Source organism: Cydia amplana, chromosome 2, assembly GCF_948474715.1.
Source record: "Cydia amplana chromosome 2, ilCydAmpl1.1, whole genome shotgun sequence".
NCBI lineage: Eukaryota > Metazoa > Arthropoda > Insecta > Lepidoptera > Tortricidae > Cydia > Cydia amplana.
In genome coordinates this window covers 348,754-373,710 of record NC_086070.1, presented here as the reverse complement: position 1 = coordinate 373,710, position 24,957 = coordinate 348,754, and the positions used below count along the sequence as shown (strand labels likewise).

At 43.0% G+C, this 24,957-nt stretch overlaps 1 protein-coding gene across 1 annotated transcript; it reads right to left on the bottom strand.

Moving 5' to 3' along the window:
• Nucleotides 1-90: 90 nt before the first annotated feature.
• Nucleotides 91-19,050, bottom strand: LOC134662063 (cadherin-23-like). The gene is made up of 36 exons (XM_063518338.1): nucleotides 18,962-19,050; nucleotides 18,153-18,227; nucleotides 17,285-17,443; nucleotides 16,851-16,956; nucleotides 16,457-16,601; nucleotides 15,903-16,139; nucleotides 15,368-15,575; nucleotides 15,028-15,160; nucleotides 14,445-14,604; nucleotides 14,049-14,222; nucleotides 13,677-13,870; nucleotides 13,471-13,588; nucleotides 12,829-12,933; nucleotides 12,380-12,549; nucleotides 11,864-12,039; nucleotides 11,315-11,489; nucleotides 10,853-11,054; nucleotides 8,827-8,968; nucleotides 8,435-8,561; nucleotides 7,932-7,996; nucleotides 7,736-7,857; nucleotides 6,674-6,907; nucleotides 6,183-6,308; nucleotides 5,880-5,997; nucleotides 5,459-5,556; nucleotides 4,888-5,020; nucleotides 4,282-4,383; nucleotides 4,013-4,179; nucleotides 3,351-3,449; nucleotides 2,742-2,934; nucleotides 2,225-2,334; nucleotides 1,907-2,064; nucleotides 1,256-1,462; nucleotides 792-956; nucleotides 362-473; nucleotides 91-227 (listed from the first exon to the last, which is right to left on the bottom strand). Exons 1-36 carry the CDS (start codon nucleotides 19,038-19,040, stop codon nucleotides 129-131), a joined length of 5,193 nt encoding a protein of 1,730 aa, XP_063374408.1. The 5' UTR covers nucleotides 19,041-19,050; the 3' UTR covers nucleotides 91-128.
• Between the last annotated feature and the right edge of the window lie 5,907 nt (nucleotides 19,051-24,957).

Genomic DNA, 24,957 nt, shown 5'->3' with positions numbered 1-24,957 from the left:
GATGTGGATGGACGTAACGTAACTACCATTTAGCAGAATAGCAAATATTTTCAAAAGTAGGTATGTAGGCACATATGTTACAGTACATTTGTATAAGTGTTCCAACGAGTGACCGAATCACCTCCGCTTCAGTTCCTCCGGAGCTGGCGGTCGGTGAAGTCCTGGCTGAAGGGGCTGGCGTGGAAGCCGAAGTTGTTGCTGTGGTTCGGCAGGTCCCGATGTACTCCCTGGAAACACCAAAATATTACTATGTATTCTAACAATTACTTTTCAGTTTAACGATTGACGCTTAGGAAGTGGCAGGAGATGAGTAAGTAGCCACGGATCTCGCCAAATATCTATTGTGGTTCTGAGCACTCACCACCGGTTCGCTGAAGCCTTGCTCCGAGCTGGTGTCCCCGGGCGGGAACAAGTCGCTGCGGAACTGCGGCATGTCCTCGATGCCGATCAGGTCGGAGTCACCTGACGCGTCACTGAAATACAACAAGTACAATTTTACACACAAAATCTCATTCATATTTTAAGGTTAAACGAACTCTAATCTTTTTGTTATGATATAGGAGGCAAGCGAGCAGACGAGTCGCCTGATGGTAAGCGATTACCGTCGCCCATAGACATCGCAACACCAGGGGGTTCGCAAGTGCGTTTCCGGCTATTAAGATTTGAGTTCGCACTTTTCTTGAAGGTTTGAATTGAAGGTCGCATCGGGTCGGAAATATCGCAGGCGGGAAGTTCTCCATTCATCGCGTGCGTGTCTAACCAGAGTATAATATATTATTATGATGAAGTACCTGATGGCATCAAAGTCCGGGGCCCTAAAGGTTTCGTTCCAGATGGGATTGGCGCCCTCCGTGGCGTATTTGTTGGTGCCGGGCGCCGCCAGCCCGGCGCGGTTCAGCCCCGAGTCCACGGAGCCGTACTTCGTCATCGACAGCGCTTCCAGGCGACGGTTTAGGCTGAAACACGTTTAAAGTTTAAACCAACGTTCAATCAGTTCGTTCACCCTTACTATTAGGATCTAGGAGGTGTTTCAAGTAGAAACACTCTAAGTACTTTAAAATTTATAAACGGACATAATAATGTGAGTGAAGTCCAGTTATTCTTTCCTAGGCATATGACATTTGTTTCAGTTTATGCATGAACCTTATTGTGTATATTGGGTTTATCAATAATCAGTTAAATGACGTGCTGTTTGTATAGCAACAGTTAGAACTCGCTGCGCCAGGCAGCCAATATCGCACTACTTGAGACTCACGTCCTCGTCCTGATGATGAAGGTCAGCAGTAGCAGCAGGCAGAGGAAGGCGAGCGCGGCCGACAGCGCGGCGAGGACGTAGATGGTAACGAGGCTGGCGTCGGAGCTCTCGTCAGGGCTCAGGTCCGTCACGAAGTCCAGCAGCTGCAGCTCCTGCGTGCGCAGCGCCATCTGGATCGTGAACAGCAGCTGCGTGTCGGCGCGGATGCTGAAATACGTATGTCATTCAATCAATGGATTAGATGTCTTACAACGATATTTTTTTAGTATCACTTCCTTGGGTTCTGGTATTGTTAAAGCACCGTAAAAAAAAAACATTTATTTCGGACCATAGAATCCATAGGTACAAATTACATTAAATTTAAAATAATAAAATTAAAATTAAAACTTAAATTACAAACACTAAAATTAAAAAAATATATATAAATAAATATTACAATAAAACTAAATATATTACAATTGACTAAAATTGACTAAATTTATTATTGAGGCTAATGTGTACAATAGTGACAATCTCATCAGTGAGATTCCGCTCGCTCACGTCCGTCTAGTCGGCCATGCAGTGCCACGCCGCTCTCGTCTGAATTCGGCGTCACCTGCTGGTCGATGTTGACCTTATGAACGGGAACAGAGGTGGAGATGTAGGACTTACAACTCGATCTCCTCGGCGGGCACGGGTATGTCGTCGCGAATGAGATGCGCCCGCACGTCGGTTTGGTCGGCGAGCGCGACGCCGCTGTCGTCGGTATTCGGCGTCACCTGGTCGATGTTGCACGTCATGTTGAACGCCGTCGAGAACGTCTCGGCGATCTGAAAACATTACGACGCTTGTAGTAGACGATATGTAGATAAATAGACTATAGACTAGAGTTATTTATGTCTGAAAAAATAAAGATAAAAAACCTTCCTACCATTAGTACAATCTGTACAATAGGTACTAGTCAGACAGACAGTTAAAAAGTGTACTTACGAAGTCTCTATTCGCTTCGATCTCCTCGACCGTGTTAACGAATATGAAGGAGACGCGATTCTGGGACGAAATCAGGTACACCTTCACCTCCGCCCTGTCAGTCTCTCCGGCTGAACAAATAAAGATGTTAACAATACAGTTCCAATAACAATTGTCACGATTAAAGTTCTTGTAGTTGTCACGAACCCATCTTACCCATTAGGGAAATAAGGAGAAAGGTTGTTGTAATAGCAAAATGCATGAAAGGAGTGACTGAATTCGTTAAAAGATAAATGCTAATGTCTGCCGGAACAGGCACAAACAGGCGTGTACTCGGAAGGCGAAAAATTGTACGTATTGGAGAGCCTTAGTTGGTGAAAGCAACCTCGTATGGTTGCGGCGTTCAATAATGAGGAAACAAGGAAGAATAGAGAAGGATTTTATCAGGATCCGTAGCCACTAAGCCATGCATGTTCGCGGTCTGCTGGTTCAGCCGGCAGGCGTTTCATGCCTGTTGGAGCATACTGAAGTGTCTCACCAGGGTCTGTGGCCACGACATCGAACTCGAACATGCCGTGCATGTTGGCGGTGGGCTGGATCTGCAGCGACAGCGCGCCGGTCTGCTGGTGCAGCTGGAAGGCGTGGTCGCGCACCGTCTCCAGGCTGGCGTCCACTTGCATGCTGGCCGAGTCGATCTCGTACATCAGAGGAGCGTCCTCAGAGTGGGTGGCCTGGGAAACCATTAATTATTTAGTTTAGGTATTTTAAAAACCCGAGAACGGGTTTATTCGTGCATTTTCGATGAGGAAGCAGGTCGGCCGCCACGTCGTGTGTGCGTTAAGCGCGGTTCCTCTAAACTCCTCGTAGCTGAAGTGTAATGTTGCTGTTGGAAGCGGTCTCTTCCTTTTACGATAACGAATTCGCTCTGATTCTATCGCTTCGATTGTATCAGTGAAATATACCTACCTATATCGTTATCGTTAAGATAAATTCTTGCGACCGACGCCATGAATATGTACTTGTACCTACTGGCATAAATTACTTAAGAGCTTTGCTTGGTTATACGAAGACAAAGCTTTTCATTTTTTACGGACATTATTAATGTCAAAACTGATGTTAGATACTTATTCAGTGCGTGCAAACACACCTGCACTGTCAGCAGTTCCCTGCCGATGGTGTCCAGGGTCGAGATGCCGGCGGTGTAGAGCGTCCTCACGAAGATCGGCCGTGGGTTCGCTTCTCGAACCTGGAACACATTGCTCTCTGAAAACCTCTCGTGATCATTGTACACTAATTACACATTACTGGAAGACTAGTTTTTTCTTTGGTGCGTCGCGGTCAATGACGTGACGTTGTTGATGATAAATGATAATGACTATTAGGTACTTACATGGAGCTGAAACCTGGGTTTTCACCAAAGGCATATTACGTAAACTAAGCGTTATCCAGCGGGCGCTAGAGAGAAAACTGGTGGGGATCACATTGAGAGACCGTAAAACGAATGAGTGGCTGAGACAGCAGAGCAAGGTCACGGATGTTGTAAAACGCGTAGCCAGTTTGAAGTGGGAATGGGCTGGTCATATGGCACGAAAGACCGACTCGTGGAGTAAAAGAATACTCGAGTGGCGACCATGGGGGGAAGAACGTCCTCCAAGTAGACCCAATATGCGTTGGGAAGACGACATCAAAAGGGCTGCGGGGATGAGATGGCTCCAGGTTGCACAGAACCGTGACGAATGGCGAAGAATGAAGGAGGCCAACACCCGAAGGGTAGAAAAGGGCTAAAGAGAGAGAGAGAGAGGTACTTACATTGACGGTGACGGTGATCAGGGAGCCCTGGGTGGGCGTGGCGGTGGGCGAGTTGCTGGCGGCCACCACCAGCTGGTGCGACGAGGCCACTTCTCGGTCTAGAGCTCGTACGACCCTCAACACGTTCGTCGACACGTCCAGCTCGAAATGACCGTCGCTGTTGCCATCTGAAAGGTTTTAATCATTTAGATTTAATGGGCTGGGAAGAAAAAGGACAAGGTACACAGGGTACACTAAGTAAAATTGATAGTAAACGAACAAACTCTTACCAACGATCCTGTAGTAGATGGGGTAGCAGTCGTCTTCGCAGCGGTAGTTCTTCAAGTCCTCCGCCAGTGGGAGCTGCTGTGTTTCTACGTTCACTTCTTGTTCTGTGGAAATGCGTCACGTTATTAACTACGAAATCGAGTCCATAAGAACCCTAATTAATATATAAGCACTTTTGATATTTTGACGCAGGCTGTGACAATTTACGAGCGGCGTGGCGTGGCGGTGTGGCGTTGCTTCAGTGCCTTCAGTGTAAGTATTTGGAGCAGTGGTATGGAAGATCCTTAAGAAATGTTTCGACTGCTAGTTGGCAACTAGCAGCTAGCGAAGGCACGATGACCACGTTCAGGATGGTGTCCGTAGACCGTGGGCCGGGGTCCGTGCCGCGGTGCGTCGCTCTGATGGTCACCTACGTGAATAAGTCTAACTAAACACTGCTTACCCATGAACGCAACAGTGGCGGTATCTGTTGCGAAGGTAGGGTCAGCTAGCGAGGGTACGAAGACCACGTTCAGGATGGTGTCCGTAGACCGTGGGCCGGGGTCCGTGCCGCAGTGCGTCGCTCTGATGGTCATCTACGTGAATAAGTCTAACTAAACACTGCTTACCCATGAACGCAACAGTGGCGGTATCTGTTGCGAAGGTAGGGTCAGCTAGCGAGGGTACGAAGACCACGTTCAGGATGGTGTCCGTAGACCGTGGGCCGGGGTCCGTGCCGCGGTCCGTCGCTCTGATCGTCACCTGAATATAAGGAAAAATTAGTTCATGGACTCTCTCGTAGTGCAGTAAAGCAAAATCAATACAGCAATCTATTGTGGTACCTAGTGGGAAGTAAATTAATGTAGGTACATATTTGGTCAGATGCAGAGTGACATCATTCTTACCTTGCGGATTGGACTAATTAATAAATAGAGGGTGGTGGGATTTGATATTTGACAAGAAGATGGGAAACCTCGCTGTAGCTTTAAGACTAAATTAAGATAGAAACTGCCCAAGAGATAGAAGATATTGCCTCGTGATACTCTAACGATAATCAGGAGGAGTGGCTAAGGCTAGCAGAATCTATTATGATATACGAGTACATATGTGGTAGCCTCACTAGGGTGAAAGTTTTACGATTTCTTCAAGGTGTTCAAAATGAAATTCAATACGGTATTTATTTTCATATTCACGACTTACTTGGAACTCCCTGACGTCTTCATCGAAGGTGCGCGCCAACCTCAGCTCGCCTCTGTTATCTCCGAGATTATCGATCTCCAAATATTGCACGGCTTCGGCTGTTAAAGATGCAAGTTGATGTTTAGTTATGAAACAAGCACAAACCAAGTGGAGCAGCTGTAGGCGATGGTAGCAATAAAAGTTCTGGTGGAGTAAGATGTTCGCCGAGCCTCTATAACCCTATAGGCCTACAGCGGCTTTAGCATGGTAGGATTTTTAGCACTTCTCACTATGCCTGTCACTTCGCACTTACATACTTGTTAGAACGTGACAGGCGATAAAAATGCGACCATGCTACAACCGCTGGACGCAAACGCACGTTACGTTAGGTATTATACTAGTGTATACTAGTAGAAAATGGTTAGAGCTACGATTGGCTTACCGTTGCCCACCACGGAGAAGTCGACCTCGCCGGCGTGGAGCCCGTCCTCGTCAGTCGCATGCAAGCTCTCCAGGAAAGTATCTGCCACCGTCACCAGAGGGCCGTTGGCAGACCGCTCCTGTTAACATTAGTAAACGATAGAAAAATAAACCCTAAACAAAGGATGTTCAGCATTAGTCTTCTGTAGGTATAAACTTCCCGTTGAATTAACGCATTAGTACCTATCCTGTGGCGTAACTGGCGTAACTATATATATTTATCCACTCAGGATAATTCAAAATTTTAGACTTATTTATTAGATACCTTTGAAAGCCGCACAGTAGTGCCGGTGAGAGGGAACACGAACTCAGGCGCATGGAAGTTGTAGGGCGCGATAGAGATCTGGTACCACTCGAAGGAGTCGAGGATCGGGTCGCCGTGGTCGTACGCCTAGAGAAGTTAGCACAATAACGTTTAGTATTTTTAAGATCAAAGAATAAATCTTATAGAGTGGTGGTGGATGGTGATAGGTGTACGTAACTGCTTTCTGATTCTCTCAGGAATGAGGAGCATTAATGTGAATGTACATTTAAACTAACAGACAAGCGCACAACCTAAACCCTTTCAATTTAAAACTTTTACTTCTAATATTGTAAGCTCCACTATTAAAGGATTTTTTGAAATTCAGTCCTTAGGGAGGTGATAATTGGGTCGATAGTTTTTAACGTCTAAGGCCAAATTTTACATACTTAACTTAGATATTTCAAGGCATATTGGGTGGGTAAAGAAAAGAGTCAGACTCAGTCGGCACTCACCCGAATACGTATCTCATACGTGCCCCAGTACCCTCTCAAGTCCATGGTCGTCTCCAGCTCCCCGCGGAACTCCCACAGGTCCTCGTTGGGCACGGTGACGATGGTGAAGAGGTCCGGTACATGGATGTCGCGGTCCACGGCGCGGAGCCCCGCCACCTCGTACGACACGCGCGAGTTGTCCGTGAACGGCTGGTCGCGGTCGTGCGCGTGAATGTCGGGAGACAAGCGAACACCCTGAAGGTTTAAAGGTTCGGTTAAGGACATTCGTGAGCGAAAACTAGAGATAGCACTAATGTAAAAGTTACTTTGTAATTTGATATCGAGATATTTAACCTTTATTGCATAATACAAGAACCGTCAACCGTTGGGCCAAACATAAACTTTACAATTGGTGCGGAAAAGAAAATCAGAGAATAACAGCTTCACTAGGTATATAAATACTACTACTATTTAACATTCTTAAAGTAAACTTAAATAAATGTCATATACTAAGAAAAAGTGACCAAGGCCTCCAGTGCCCCAGGCTGGAATGGTATAATTATGACATTTATTTAGGTTTATAATTTATATAGTAGTGTGTCTACTTGAAGTTAAAACAAATTAAAATATTTTCTGAAAATAATTTAATTTGTTCTAATACATTCTAAAAGTAATTAATATTTTAGCAGCAAATATCAATAGTCCGCCATAGATATAAGCAATGTTGCTTATGTCCTTGGGATGATGAGCGAAATTTTAAACTGGTTTTTAAGCATATTTGAGAACCCCGAATACTCGTTAACTCTAAATTGTCGTGTCAACGCAAAGGAGACACCTCGAAGGTAGCTAGCTCATTCCACATCCTGCATATTCTAGGGAAAAATGTCAAGTAAGGCAACACTTACTTGAGCAAGTCTTAAACCTATAATCTCCTTTCACAAAGCGACGGATAGTAGGTAACGAGTGAAAATTTTAAATATCTTTTTCCGGCACCGGATCTCTATTTACCCAGGATTTCCTTTTCAGATACGGACCTCCGAAGGTATAATTTAATCACATTCCTAGCGAATGAACGGTTCAGACCTCAGTAAGCCCTTCTGAAATCGTCCAGCTCCTCTCCTCGGGTGTCGGGAGCTGCGGCGCGTTGTCGTTCACGTCCAGCAGCACGACCAGCACCTCGATGGCCACGGTGTTGCGGGAGCCCTCTGGAGACATCAGGTCAAACGTCAGTATTTTTGTTATAGGTAATTTTCAGAAGTTATCGGCGGTGATGGCTTACCTCCTTCGGAGAAAAGATTATCGATGAGATTGATGAAAATCCTATGAGTGGGTTCGTCTCCGTCCCTGAAACCAAGTTTGAAACCAAGTAGGTAATATGACATTAAAAAACACACGTCTGCTAAAGAACTGAAGTCGAACATATGTGTAGGGTGTGTATTACTTAGTTGTGTTTTAATTTATCGCCACTAGTTGCGAATTTCCTACTTTTCTCACTTGTATCGTAATGTACCTACTTAAATAGTACCTACAGTATATATACTCAGTAGGTACATTTATTTTTTATAAGACAATCGTGGCTAATTAAATTAATAAACAGCTTATCGAGCTGATTATATGAGTGACACGGTACAGTACGATATTTCTAAGAAGTAATAATCTTGTTTTCTAAGAAGTGCAGTGCAGGAGTATTTTGAGTGTATGTCTTTTGTTCTATAGTCTGGTTTAGCCTTATGCCCGCTGCGACCAATGTTTGATCGATTATATGTATGTAGCTAGTCTGACCTGTCCAAGACGGCGTCGGTGGTGAAGTCGACGTACACGCGGCCGGAGTCCTGGTCCACGGCGAAGAAGCGCCGCAGCGCCGGGTCGATCACGTAGTTGATCTGGTAGCGGACCGTGTGGTAAATCGCTGCAGACAAAATAAACTGTTTTTAACCACGTAAAATGCTATGTCATCAGATTTCATCCATTCACCGCTTGGATTTCAAGCTGTGAAAATGTGCCTGTCACGCGTATAGTATTGTGTGAGCGGTGCAGGTGAGCTCACCTTCTCTGTCCTGGTCGGTGGCCACCAGCTGCACCACCTCGGTGCCCTCGCCGGCGTCCTCGTAGACCTGCACCTCGACCTGGAACTGCGTGTAGTCCGGCTGTGTGAGCGGTGCAGGTGAGCTCACCTTCTCTGTCCTGGTCGGTGGCCACCAGCTGCACCACCTCGGTGCCCTCGCCGGAGTCCTCGTAGACCTGCACCTCGACCTGGAACTGCGTGTAGTCCGGCTGCGGCTCCTTGTTGTTTGTGTCCGTGATGTAGATCGATATCTAGATCGGTTTCAACATAATTAACAAATTAAAACTAAGTACTGTTTTCCCCAATCATGAACAGTATAGTGCCATTTCTTTTCGAACAGACCGAAATTAATGAAACGTAAAACTTAAGCAGCTCTATGTCTCTCTGTATATGGTAAAAAGGTGCAAGTGTTTGAAAACTGAATTTGTGTCCATTATAGGGACGTGTTTACCACATAGGTACTTATGTAAACAGCCTCTTCCCGACGCAACTTACACTCACACTAATAATCTGTTTGACACCTTTTTGAATACTGCATGTATGTAGTCCCCCTAGGAAACATGTAGAGTTGATACATGTAGAGTCTAGTCTAGTAAATACAGAAGACATACAGCCCTCATACCATCGCCCACACTGTTAACTGTCTATCGGTAAACCTTATTACAAAAGGCATAAGGGCCACCGAAGAGTGTTGCTGTTTGTACATACAACGCCGCGAGAATCGTCAATGTTGTTGATGATATTAATAGTAGATTGTGACATTGTGTCACAAGGGAGCAAAATAACACAATTACGGCGAGGGCGTACAATCGTACATTGAATCCTGAACGGAGCGAGGGATTCTGTAATAGTATCTTGAGAGTAACGAGGCATTCTAAAATAGAATCCTGAGCTTAGTGAGGGATTCAAGTGTTAAACGCCCAAGGTGGGGATATTTTGACTACCACGTGACATATACCTACTGATATTCACATATATCTATGAGGAAATTATTATGTTTCAAAATATTATACGAAAAAAAATATGCAAAAAAAAAAAATAGTGGCCTAGAACAGAGAAGTGCCACTTTGATCCCTCCTAGAAGGGAAGAAAAATTACTTTTCTGAATAGGTGAACTGCCACGGTGTTGCTACTTATAATTTCAAAACAACGTAGATTGTTTTTTTAAATCATTATACAGTTGCTAAAAAAAAATCATAGCATACTTCATCGATTTAAAATCTTCGCGAAGGAAATGCCTTAGAACGGCGCTGTGTTTGACTATTTAAATTTTCAGGGTGGAAGGGCAGAATTTGTTAGTATTATAATGGGTGTAGGTAACTATATAATAAAAACCCATAGTTTTATGTGACTTTATTAATTTTCCTTAAATATTGGCTCATCAAAACCCTAGCTAGACATTATCCTAATCCATGAATTTTCACAATAAAATAGATTCGTGTCATAACATTAACAACATTCACATACACATACATACAACAAAAGCCAAATGCAAAACGTTACAGTGCGCATCACGAAAATAAGTACTTAAACAAATTGCACAATACAGCATTATACCTACAATTCACATTTACAGCAAAATAATATTTACACATACAAAAATATCATGAACAGGATCAGTCTTTTATTTAAATGATGTGTTTTAATAGGTAAACAAGTATCGGCGACTGAACATTTTTTAATCATTGAATACTACGAGGACTAAGCCGACTAAGTACAAGCCAAAAAAATATGTTGCGTCGTTTGGCCCACTTTGTATTTATTATACCAAATGTACACTCTAATATTTGACATGTTGTCTGCTGCTACATTTGTATGAGGAATAAATAAAAAACCCAACAAGTGGGTGTCATATCAGGCTAGGAGGGTTCAGTACTTTGATATGACAAACAACAGAGCAACCAAGAGGCTCCTCTTCCCGGCACTTATGTACGAGCACCCTCACTTAAAATATATATTATTAAATATTACTACAAAACTAATTAGGGGCAAGCAAAACACACATACCTATACTTATTCTACATACCACTATAATACATCTTATAATATGCTTACTGAGCAATTGCTGTAACATACGGACGCACGGACATCACAAAGCCTTACACCGGCCTAACCCTTCTATAGACAACTCTTACTTCTCCCGGCGTCTCCCAGAACGTGGGGTCTGCGGGGCAGTCCTCGGGGTTGTCCTCGTGGCACCTGTCGCTGGCAACCACCGTGTAGTAGAGGTACTCGCGCGGGGGCAGGTCCGCGTCGATGGCGTGGTTCAGCCCTACTGTCAGCTGGCCCGTGCGGAAATCTATGTGCACTAGGTCTTCCGGGGTGTCACGGATTGGTCTGAAACAGTTCGTAGATCGTAAAGCGTTGGTGGCCTAGCGGATTGGAGGTTACTACGATTAGGTTAAATCTAAACAATGAAATGTTTTCTAGTAGAACTTCACGGTAGGTACGTATGTTATGTAATTATTTGAAAGAATGACCCCCGCCGAGCTGCTTGCGTCGATATCTTCTGTGTAGGGTTGGAACCGATGGTAGTTTTTGACATTCATGTACTATGCTATAACTGAAAAATGAATACTTTCACTTTCAGCACTCACTGGATGGAGTAGCGCACTTGGTTGTAGAGCGGGCCGTCGATGTCGGTGGCCAGCACGGAGCCGATGACGCCGCCGCTGGTGGCGTTCTCGCGCACCAGGAAGCTCTGCTCCAGCGTGCCCTCGGACCAGATCGGCCAGTTGTCGTTCATGTCCACGATTATGATGGTGAAGGTCACTGGGGAAGTTAAGTAGAATTAAATAACTGAGCAGTTAACAGTGTTAACACACTATGAATGTGCGTGAGCGTAGCTCTGCCTTTGCAAATTGGTAAGAGGCTAAGGGGGCGTCCATTGTCCAAAGGAAAAGTGTAGGTTGGGTAGTGTTGAAGAAATCGGAACGTAAATAATGGACGCCGCCCCCTTTTGGAAGAGGAAAACATAATCTGGTTCAATGTCAAAATTTAACGCACATTCAACCAGACCAAGAGTTGAGGTAGGTATCTGAGGTCGTGGAAGTCTTTAACCACATTCAATCATGATTTCAGTGCCACAGAGGCAGCAGTGCAGTGAGGAGTGCATTCAGAGGAATGGACTTCAAAATATGCCTCACTCTCATCGGAGTCGTCCCCGATGTAGGTGTTCTCGTCCACGACTCGCACGGTGAGGTACAGCACCTCGAACTCCTCGAAGTCGATGGTGACGTTGTGTCGGATCTCCTTCACGAGGAGGTGGCCGTTCGCCGAGCCCGTGTTGTCTTCGTTGTGGACGGTGATGATCTCCACGCAGCTGGCAAACAGATTATTGTTAGTTGTATACGCTTTGTACGTGTAGGTATACCTAACCTAGTTTACAAAATTGCATAATAACAAATTAGTTGAACTTATCATGACATACTTAATCGTCATGATAAGTGAACCTAATTAATCATATGAAAGTAAATAATGTGTCTTCAAACTTTACGTAATGTTATAAACTATATTACGTTACAATAGGTAATGTCTGTTTGAACACTTTCCCACGACATACAGGAGAGGTTTTACGAATTCTGATTAACTGCTAGGACAGTGAAAGGTAGGGTTCCAATTGTCATCTTAAAACGGTATATCTACAATATGCCCCTGGTTACTTGTGGAACTCGATGGCAGGCGTCTCCCGACCCTGCTTGGTGGCGTAGGAGGTGTCCCAGTCGATCTCGAAGCGCAGGTAGGCCGTGGTGTCGGGGTCCGTGGCCGTGATGTCCGTGGTGATCACGTAGCCTTCCGGGACGTTTTCCTCCACATGGGGACTGCCGCGGGGCTACAAATATAATTATCGTCAGAGGGGGATTGGAGGGGTATTCGTTTGACGTATCGTGTTGAACTCACTTTGAATCGGAACAATCCTGTGTCAAAATTCGAAGGTAATGGCGAGTAGGGCAATCGCGCAGTCTTCGCTCTTGCAGGGGGCCTTGCACAAAATACAAGAAACGCTGACATTTTGGTGACCGTGTGATACGGGCCGTAGCCGAGGGTGTCCACAGCTTGTGCCGTAGCCGAGGGTGTCCACAGCTCGTGTCGGACAACAGGGAGCACTCACCAACCGAAGGCTCGGCGGCGTGTTGTTGATGTCCAGAATGTGGATTGTCAGCATGTTGGTGGCCGTGTGGTAGGGGCCGTCGCCGAGGGTGTCCACAGCTCGTATCTAATACCGATAAAGTTGGATAATTATTTAATCTCATGTGATTTTTGGCTACATATTTAGATTTGCGACAAAGGATAGTACCGTCTCTCTCGAGCCCTTCTTGGTCTCGCATGCAACTATTTTCAAATCTCTTACAACACACACACACAAAATAACAGTTCCTACTTCCTACCCAAACTTATTGATTGTTACGAAATTGTTTACCCGGGTACCTTGATAGTTAATGATCAATCTTGTATTAAAAAGTTACGAAGAATATGTGTGGAAATATACATAATTATATTCTCTACCGACGGCTAATTTTCAGGCTAGTATCCCGGAATTCCCGGAGGCCCGAGTTGGGATGTTGACTGGAGCACAATTTTTAAATTTCCCTTTACAAATTATTAACAATGTGATCATCTGGTCCTATCTGTTGGGCAAGCAGGACCTGATTTTTAAATCTGCAGACTGCAGGATAAAGTTGTTCTCAAAATAGGCGACAGGAACTGTCGCTGGATCTTTTAAATGACTTATAAGAACAAGTTCCGATGGTACCTGAATGTAGTACTCGTTCTGCCGGTGGTAGTCGAAGGCGTCGTCGACAGAGACGAAGATGGCGCCCGTCGCCTCGTCGATGCTCAGGAACTCCGCAGCGTTTCCCATCAGAGAGTGTCTGGAAAAAAACCATTGTTTACTTTATCACCATACCTAAGTAGGGTACCCACGTCTAATTACTAGTTGCGTCACAGGCCGGCACTCACTCAACTCTGTCCCCAATATCTCGGTCGTTAGCCCTGATGGTGGCCACGTAGAAGCCCGCGCCGACTGTCTCCGCGAAGTTCACTCTGTGGGACTCTGTCTCGAAGATCGGCTCCTCGTCGTTCCAGTTGATCAGGTCGATGTAGACCGTGGCGATGCCTTGCAGTGACGAGTTCATTCTGTCAGTTGCCACGACCTGGGACGAAGACCGAATTATTACCTAGTTCAATAGATCCTCCACCTAAGCCGCCAAGATAGGATCTTTCAGCGAAACGAAAAGTACCGAGAGCAAAAAGTCACATTATGAACTTTTAATTCTCTGTTGGGAAATTTAGAAGAAAATAAAAGTGGGTTTGGACTTTGAAGCAACTTACTTGAATCTCAATATGCTGAAACTCCGGGACCTCATAGTCCAGCATGGCGTGGTCGACGGTGCCCATGATGAAGGTCTGCTCCTGGTAGCCCACCTCGGGGGCCACGTAGAACGCCGCCGCCACGCTCTCCGGGTGCACGCTCACCAGGCGCACGTCGTATTGGGCGTTTTCACCCTGCAGAATAAAGGATGTGGATTAAAGAAAGGGGTGTCCAAGCTTTTACAATTTTCAAGACGAGGACCCGTTTCAAAAACCACAATCGACAGCATTATTAACAGAGAACTATTAAACTTTCCTTCAGCAACCGAACCTGAGACAGGTATTCAAAGTATCTATATGAAGAAGATGGTAACTAAGTTCTACAAACAATTAAATTTTTTGGAGTAACCAATTTACCAGATCTCGATCGTGGAAGCCAAACTGCTGGTCTCCAAAGTTAAGTGTCAGCGGCGTCTCCTCCGGGATGCTGAGGCGATATTCCTCCTGCATCGGCTCCGGGAACTGGTCGTTAATGTCGTTGATGATGATCACCACGTTCGCTTCCGTTGCGAAGGTCCTGCACAATTATAATACATTACTGATCAATTTCACTTTATTCTCGTATTCAGTCATTTTCGAATAGGTTCTCAAGTTTTTTTACAACTATGAGTACTCCAATTGAAAAGGTTCACAAATTAGAAAATTAGAATAGGCCCCATTCCGGTGCGAAAACAACGCTGAACACAGCATAATAGTAGTGGAAAATCACTGTCAATCACCTTTAAAAAAATAGTGACGGAGTTGAAAGAATGGGCAGCTAAAGCAACTTAGAGTCGCTGTTACTCAGAGTTTAACTCAGTCACTTATTTTATCGAGGAAATTGACAATTACATCGCTCATTGCCCGCTGCTGTAACGTTGTGAAACAATCAAGCGGAGTAGAAGTATTTCAGGCGGAATGTTGTTTATAATTGACGTGTAGCACAGCTAGCCGAGTTTACCTGTTATCATGCTTGTAGGCGACCAGCGTGAGCCGGAACACCTCCCGCTGCAGCGCGTCGCGGTCGATGGGTGCCACGCGCAGCACGCCGCCGTCGCGCCCGCCCTCCAGCGTCGTTATAGAGAAGAAATCGTCTGCAATAAGTATTGCCTTAGTAAACATAGTTGAAAAAGTTATGTCGTGGCTATAGGTATGGTAACTTTCTGTTAAGAGGCTTTTGCATAACATACAGACGCGACGCCAGGATTTAGTTTGTCAATTGGTACTTTCATTGGCTGCAAAGTGGGATTTTTAAATATATAGAAGCGGCGGCGGCGTAACCGTCGCTGGTGCATACTTGCCTCCCTCCTCGGTGATGATGTGGTAGTGGATGGGCTTGTTGATGGCGGTGTCGCCGTCGATGGCGCGCACGGTGAACTGCTGGGCCGTCTTCTCGTCGAACTGCTGCACCGCGAACACCTCCACCCAGCGCGGCGGCCGGTGCTCCACGTTCTGCACCTGGACCATTATCGATGCCGACGACGCGGGGCCTATGTTTGGCACGGAATCCTGGAATTCAATTAGGTATGTATATAGTTAAGTTCTTTAGTGATAAGATCGCATGTTTTTCTACTCGCGTGCGATCTTGTACCCAAGTATTGTGATTTAAAGTAGGTACTCATATTATTAAAGTGCTCATTTATCTTAACCGTGAACTTGTCTCGGAAACGGCACGTAGCTAAGGCTTTGCATCAATGATAATGAAAAATAAACCGAACAACAAACTTGTTGTTTGAACTTATAGTTTACACTTAATACTGCGATACTGCTGAACATGAAACATATGGTCCTTTCTATGTTAGACTCGGAATAAGTCAAGACTCAACTCAAACTCACCAGGGCATCGACTGTGAATATGTGCAGCGCATTGGCCTCGAAGTCCAGCGGCTGCTGGATGCCGATCGTCATCGTCATGGTGAACCAGTCGCTGGTGTTGACGCGGCCCTCGATGTAGAAGACGTCCTCGTCCCCGCGGTCGCTGGTGATCTCGAAGGCCATCACGCTGGTGCTGATCTGGCCGTCAGGATCGTGCACGTTGTAGACGCACTCCGTCAAACGGGCATCGCCTAGTTCCTGAAAACGTAAATATTAATTACACCATTTTGAAAGATATAAATAGGGTCGCTAACACAAAACTGGTTTCATAACACATGCTGATGTCCTCATGTTTATACTCAACACGTAGGTACACATTCACATTCAGTGAAAGGCTGAAAACCGATAAGTATATATGTATGTGGATGTGAAGTCGACATGTCATGACGTCGCAGTTTTGTCTTAAGCGACCCTACGTACTGTCCCCTTTGTGATTAATTAAGAAACCTAATACGATAGTGTAAATTCCTGTTTTTAATAAGTAACAATGCCCAAAGGCTGAGACAAAACCTCACATCGACTTGGCAGGCGTCGAATGACTCAATCCGAGGCGGCTTGTTGTCGATGTTGACGATGGTGAGCGCCACGCTGGCCACCAGAGTCTCGCCCTCCACGTGGATCTCGAACAAATAGTAGATCATGCCTTCTTCGAAGTCTTGGCTGAAACAATTTGTTCATTATCACCTGCACTTATTCTATTACCCATAAACTAAGGTTAAATTTTACTACGGCTCACTTAGGGGAGCCACTCGGCAACCTAATCCAAGAATTGGTGCAGTAACTAGCTTGGGTAAGCCCAAGATAAATACTGACATCTTGACTTTCCGCTAACTCAGAGTGGAAACTAGGCATCATAAGTTCAAGCTACTAATAGTAAGTTTCTTGGTGTGAAAATACAATTGGAATTACCTTTGCGTGACGTAGATGTACCACTCGCCGGCTTCGTCCTGCCTTATCTCTGCCCCAAGTTGAACGTTACGGCCCGACGTGAAGTGCATCACCGGTGTTGCAGTGCCTATACAACCATTAACACTTTACTGTATACCGCAATGCAAATCATATATTTTTCGAAACTCAAGAACATCGATTACACAAAACAGGTCACTATGCTGTAGAGCCCCCATAATACTAAGGGACCCCATGTACCTACTCTACTCGTAGATCGATGCGCAGTCACATAAATGATCAGAAATTGAGTGCTTGATGATGATGAGATTTGATTAAGTTATTTCAGTTATCTTAGTTTCTCCGTCCACGTCCTCGTCCATGCAGATGAGCTGGATGCCCTAGGTGGCTGGTGGTAGGGGGAAGGGGGGGTGGGGTCTAACCGGTCCAGGTCTCACCTTGATAGTTCAGTTTGGCGATGGGGATGTCCCCGGCCACGTCCTCGTCCATGAAGATGAGCTGGATGCCCGAGGTGGCGGACTGGGGGTAGTAATGGTCCATGCACAGGTCGAGCCGGTCCGGCGCTGGCAGCAGTGGCCGCGTCGCCCAGGTCATGCCTGCGGGTTAATCCTTATTTTAACGCTTTCTGAGTTAACGCGTAAGTCTGAGAGTAACGCGTCCTAAGGGGTCAGAAGCCTCGGACAGACGTATTGGGAAATTAGGACAGATCTTAAGAAATCACTACAAGGCACAAGCAAATAGAAATCCAATGACATATTTCTGTCTTACTCGGTGTGGAACCGCTGACATAGAGATTATTGATGGTACGAAAACTCGCATGCATACGAGTTTGTAAAACTTGATAAGAATTATAATATTTAAAACCTTCGCGTTTTGAACACATAGCTATTAACTGGCATTTATAGACGGGTCTAACGCGAAATTTATTCAATTACCTTTATTTACCGATGTTTCGACACAGGTTTCACTGGCTGGAGTTAGCCGCGACCATGACCAGTGAAACCTGTGTCGAAACATCGGTAAATAAAGGTAATTGAATAAATTTCGCGTTAGACCTGTCTATAAATGTGAGTTAATATGTTGATAAGAATTATTTTAAAATGGTCTGGCAGACTGGCAGGTCTCATGTCTACTATGCGTAGCCGCTTCTTGTAATACCTACATACTTACTTTGTGAAAATTATGGTGATGATGTACGACTATTAACAGAGATTGACAGTAGGGCATGGTAAATATATATTTATAAATGTTTTAATAAAGTTATTATAGCACCCTGTACCTACTACGTAATAAATAATCACTTACCGTCGAAGTTAAAGGTAGGCCAGTCGCTAGGCCGCTCCGGCCGCGGTATGGCTTGCATGTAAGAGCAATCGTGTCCTAAAACAAAAAGACAGGATTTGAAAATCAAACACATGCTTACTGGCGAGTGGCGACATCTGTAGCGGGCTCAGCACGGTTCCATTTTTATCGACTATCACTATGCCCGTCACTTTCGCACTTACATACTTGTTAGAACGTGACAGGCATGGTGACAAATGATAAAAATGCGACCGTGCTACTAGGGCTGGTATATATTTCGTTTGCGCCCTGTAGCCCGGGCGTAAGAATACGGCTACGGCATCCCCTGCCTGTCGTAAAAGGCGACTAAAAGGGGTCCTTGGGATCGGAGACGGTCGCAGCTAGGGACTGCGACTGCAAAAAGAGGCACAGCGCTAGGACGGCACTGGCGGGTTCATTGGAGATTCCAGAGCCGTCCGAAATGCGCCGAGGAGGACAACTGGGAGGTTTTTAGTCGGTGAAAGTCCGACATAACCTCCGCGCTGTCCCTGCGGTGCGGAGGTATCCATAACGGATTTTCCTCCCAATAAAAAAAAGGTATATATTTCGTTAATCGATCTCTTCCTTTGCAATTTGAATTTTTACTAAGGGCCGATACAGAGGGACTGCAATTTGTATGGGAACTGCACGCCGACTGCACGCTAACTGTAACGTCGTCGTGCAATTCCCATACAAGTTGCAGTCGGGTTGCAGTCCGTCCGTACCGGCCCTTGATGTACTATTTCGCGCCTTGGCCATAATATTTCTAAAGCCTAATAAATGTAAAGCCTGACCTGCGGTAGGGGCATCTTGTCCTGTGATAAGCGGAGCTGCTGCGAGCAGAACCGCGGCAGTCAACAGGTTAACCGCCATCTTGCATCTTCTTGCTGAAACAGAAAAACACATACCTATATTAGGTAAGGCAGCAACAGAGGGTCTACCGCGAACACCGGAGTTCGCAAATTGCGGGCATCTTTCTCTGTCACTATTATTACGCCTTAATTCTTACTTCTTAATTCTGGTGTTCGCGGTTCTGACACTTAAATGTAGGTAGAGCGTCGTGCGAAGTGTTTAAAAACTTTTAAATAATCTGAACACAACCTGGTCTGCTATTCAGTGTAGGTACAACTACTTATAGACACGTTATAATTACAAAACTGCCATGAAACATTCAAATTGCATCTCGATATAGCTACTCGTTATTTTAAAGCAAAAGCAAAGCAATCTTCGGCTTAAAAAACGTGAGTAACCCGTGCCGCCGTGTGTAAAACTTATGAAATATTTAATATAGGTACTTAAAACACATACCTAATAGACACTACGAGTAGTAGAAGCAGAGGACGATGTACCTACTTAATTTGGCACTCGGTTTTCGAGTTTAACAAAGAGTTTGGTTAGGTTTAAAATATTTACATCAGAATCTTACTCAGGTACTTAGATCTTCTCTACGTAGCTTATCTTATCCTGTCATTAATGTATTACAATATTGTTAAAATAATATATAATATTTATTAAGTCAACGTTTCGGACGTGTCAATACGCCCATGGTTTCCAAAACACAGGCACCTTTTGCCTTCTTATAGTAGAATAAGTAATACTTAAATAATCATTATTCATTGTACTTAAGTACCGATGCACTTATTTATGCTAATGCAGCTAACACACTAGTAAATTCCCGAAGTATTTAAATTTTAAATTAGTAAAAGTAGACCCCAGAGTTTTAGTACGCTCATTAATTCAATAAACGCTATTTTCACCTCAACGGCGCATAATTTAATATAATAGGTATTTTAATTAGCAATGTGCAAGTTGCTTCTCACAATTTCTGCAATTCATGGAATAATTCATGAGAAAATTCTCAATGCAAGTTCCCACTTAGAACATTCCCGTTCAGATTAGTTCTCAATGTTGACGCCTGTTGCATTTAATATTTACGTACCTACCTAACTCATTAGCGTCTTTTTTTAACCGACGAAAAAAACGAAGGAGGTTCTCAAGTCGACGCGTATATTTCTTTTTAATGTATTATGACCATTGACCACGCATAACTTTTTACAGAGTAGTTCGATTTTGATAATTATTTTTTTATTGGAAAGGGTATACCCCGAAGTTGGTCCCATATAAATTTGGAAAAAAAATCCAACCTTAGGAAAATAGGGGATGATTGATTTTTCACTCACCGATTGTAACGTATGATATGACCAAGCATAACTAAAAATGAAAAATAAAAACTTTTACAAAAAAAAAGAAAACCGACTTATAAAAGGATAAAATAAAATATTATCCGTTTTTTCAGTATTATGCGTTACCAACTGATATGTTTGAAGTCGGTGCAAGGACAAATAGTAGGTACCTAACAATACCGGTAATTATCGAATCGCCCTAAAATCATGATATGCTTCAAATTTGGCTTGGCACCGGCTACAAACATATCAGTTGGTAACGCATATACTGAAAAACGGATAATATTTTATTTTATCCTTTTTAAAGTCGGTTTTCTTTTTTTTTGTAAAAGTTTTATAGGTCTCGAAACGTAGAAATCGAAACTAATTGGAAAGGCTTGGCAATAATTTTTAGGGTTCCGTACTCAAAGGGTAAAAACGGGACCCTATTACTAAGACTCCGCTGTCCGTCCGTCCGTCCGTCCGTCCGTTCGTCCGTCCGTCTGTCACCAGGCTGTATCTCACGAACCGTAATAGCTAGACAGTTGAAATTTTCACAGATGATGTATTTCTGTTGCCGCTATAACAACAAATACTAAAAACAGAATAAAATAAAGATTTAAGTGGGGCTCCCATACAACAAACGTGATTTTTGACCGAAGTTAAGCAACGTCGGGCGGGGTCAGTACTTGGATGGGTGACCGTTTTTTTGCTTGTTTTTTGTTGATGGTGCGGAACCCTCCGTGCGCGAGTCCGACTCGCACTTGGCCGGTTTTTGAGAATTCTCATTGGCACATAGCTATAATATAGGTACCTTTAGGTATAAGCTATTTTAAATACAAAGATAATACCTTCAAGAGGGAAAGTGACAAACCATAAATAAACCATCAACTAGGTAACTAGGTGAATAATCTCCTCCCAGTTTTTTTTTGTTTTTACATGCTATTCCAGTATTTAAGTCTTTACTTTAGGCTTCTTGGTGGGGCCGCGTCCGGGAACGGAGTTCAGTGTAATAACCGCCTTATACATATAGGTACCTACACTGAGATAAGTAAATGCAGGTCCCACTTGTCTTAATGGCCAATGCCGTGAGTTAAGTATTTAGGGCAAGCTTTTATCGAGCTGTGATTAGAACTTAATCTTCAACTTAAACTGTGTACGTATTAGGTACCTCTTATCCACAGCTAGTTAATACTTCACTATGAGCAGCACCAAAATTCACTATTTTTATTCTTTAATCAGAATTTTATTTTTTATAAAGCTTTAATTCAGCATAAACTAACACCAGAGAGTTACAGAATACAACAATGAAACTCTTTAGAATATCAAAACAACGTTGTGAAACAGGAAACACTGTGTAAAGGCGATATTGTCATACTGATAGATAGGCATCTTAATGAAACTAATATTTTGCGCGTCGTCGACACTTAGGCTGATAAGATATCATATTGATAATATTATAATTATTGAGTGCCGATTATTTAAGAACCAACTATCGCTTTGTTCTCTCAATATATAAATAGACTACATATTTCGAGCTAAGTTTCATAAACTTTGATTAGGGGCCCTATTTAAATTGTCTAAATTGCGGATCGTATATAGGGTAGGTACGTAGTCCGTAGGGACAGCTAGGGACCCATAGATAGGTATCAGATGTTTTAAAGCTAGATTGTTTTTGACAGATGGTTTTTATGAATGATTATCGGAATCAAATGCAAAAATAAACGTCAACAAATTAAATACAATAGCAATAATGTAATATTGAAGTGGATAGGTACCGCGAGTTTAATCGTCATAATCAATACATTATAGTTAAGTAGTAGGTATAGATAATAGATAAGTGAGTGCTGAACACAAAACGAGGAATTTGTGAAGCTTATCTTATCAGGCGGCAATCGGAAGTGTATATTATACATTCGATAGCTACGATCACAAATATCTTCACAAGCTATGGTTCCAAAAATATATTTACACGACCTTAGGCGGTTATCACACTGGGTGCGATTCGCACGTCGCTCGGTATGCGAGAGGGGTGTGTAAGTAAGTGTATCAATCGCTATAATACGCGCCCGCCTAACGTTGTCTCGCTCAAACATCGGAGCGACGTGCGAATCTCATCCAGTGTGATAACCGCCTTATTATCAGTGTCTTCAGGCGTCTAAATATAATAATAAAAGTAGGTTCTACATCAAATATCATCAGGTTATTACATATCAAATATGTAATAACCTACTCTTCATAAGTGCTTGTTGCTAGGCCTACATGAATAAATTAGATATATTTGAACGTTGAACTATAACTTACATTTTTGTGCCAAAAAATAATATACTCTACTTGCCATGAACCTATTTTTTATGCGAAATCAAATCAGATTCTTTAGCGCTAATGATCGACTATTACCGTATAATATATGCATGATACCGACTGCGCCATCTACTTTTGTTGTCAAATCGATTGCAATTAGTACTTTGTCTAATTAAGCTGTTAATTTCCGACCAATGTCGCGCTAGACGTGCTATCTGTCTATAAATGATGAATGCGACACGGCTGTTCTCCTTGTCTTCCGTGTCACCTGCATATATATAGCTGTCTTACTCTTATGGCCGTCAGTTTAGTACAGTCGCCATCAGATATATCGGAGCGGTCGAGGTGCTCGAAAATATCTTAGCATGCACTTTAACGTCTTGATAAAAGAGCCTTTGTTCAAATACTTGTAAGCACCTTGGCCGATCCGATATATCTGACGGCGACGTACTAATAGCAACTTAGTTCACACCAACTCGGTAATCCTATGTACCTACTATTTACAATAAATATTACAATTATTTAGTTAACAATGGTACCTATGTACTAAGTTTAACAGTTCTGACCAAATATAGATCTTATTATCAGGCAGTAAGGCTCAAGATCGGTCAGTGAACAGTGAGGCAAGGCTCGCCGTAGTTCACTGTGGGCTATATTTATAATTATGTCTTCCGCACCATAATTTTGGGCTGCGGCCAATTTTTATAACAGATACCAATATGACGGCACAGGGCCGGACTCGGAACAAATAGTCCAATTGTATTTTGTTAGAATTTTTAACTAATAGGTAGAATTTATCCATATTCTATTTTCTTCGATCAGACATAACCTATTTAATCCTTTTGATACGAAATGGCACGTTTTATTTTTGATTTGCTTAATCTGTATATATATGTATAATATTAATAACTATTATTCTATTTATATTATATGTATGTATTTTATAAATATGTGGTAGTTTATATATATTTTATTTATTTATGTAATTTATAAGTATAGTTTGCTTTTTTTTTAATTCACTCAATATATTTTCTCTCTCTGCACCTATTGAAGGTATCTCTGGTTGGACCTATGGTTGACTGGTAGAGAATGACATTTGGCATTAAGTCCGCCATTTGTACATTGTTGTATATATTTTGTGCAATAAAGTTTAAATAAATAAATAAACTATTCCTTTATTTTCCTTGCCGTCTTGTCATACATCGTCCATTATTACCTGTAAATCGTAAACCATTAGGTATCCATATACGATCTATGTATTTAAGTACTTATATACGACGATATATAATATATATATATATATATATATATATATATATATATATATATATTATATATCGTCGTCTAGGACCCACAACACAAGCCTTATTGAGCTTACCGTGGGACTAGGTCGATTTGAGTAAGATTGTCCCATAATATTTATTTATTTATTTATTATATAAGATAAAGCAATGGTCAGTTAAGAGTAGGTAAGTATTGCTGTATAAGGCCCACTTGCACCATCCCACTAACCCGGGATTAAGCGGTTAAACCGTTAACCTACTGTCAAATTGTCCTGGCCCAGGTAGCAAATTGACGTCAGCGACGCACAGGCGACGTCATTTATAGGTCATAATAAGGTCGGTCATTTATTCGTCGAGAATAGACGTTTTACTGACGTCCATTTGGGGTCACTATCAGGACGTACCTTTTTGTCACAAAATTGACGTTTTAATGACGTCTATTTAGGGTCACTATCAGGACGTACTATTTTAGTCACAAAGTTGACGTTTCACTGACGTCTATTAGGGGTCACTATCAGGACGTACCTTTTTGGTCACAAACAAGACGTTTCAGTGACGTCTATTTGGGGTCACTATCAGGACGTACCTTTTTGTTCACAAATACGACGTATCACTGACGTCTATTTGGGGTCACTATCAGGACGTACTATTTTAGTCACAAAGTTGACGTTTCACTTACGTGTATTTGGGGTCACTATCAGGACGTACCTTTTTGGTCACAAATACGACGTTTCACTGACGTCTATTTGGGGTCACTATCAGGACGTACCATTTTAGTCTAAAGTTGACGTTTCACTGACGTCTATTTGGGGTCACTGTCAGGATGTACATTTTTGGTCACAAACATGACGTTTCAGTGACGTCTATTTGGAGTCACTATCAGGACGTACCTTTCACATAATTCATTTATAGATTATGGTTATTTTTGTTGGCAATTAACTCTAAAATATTTGTAAAATTATTTGGAATAACATGTTTGTAATATTTTGCATTAAAATTCACAATTTAGCAAATGTAAAATTTTGTTGTTATAGAAAATTT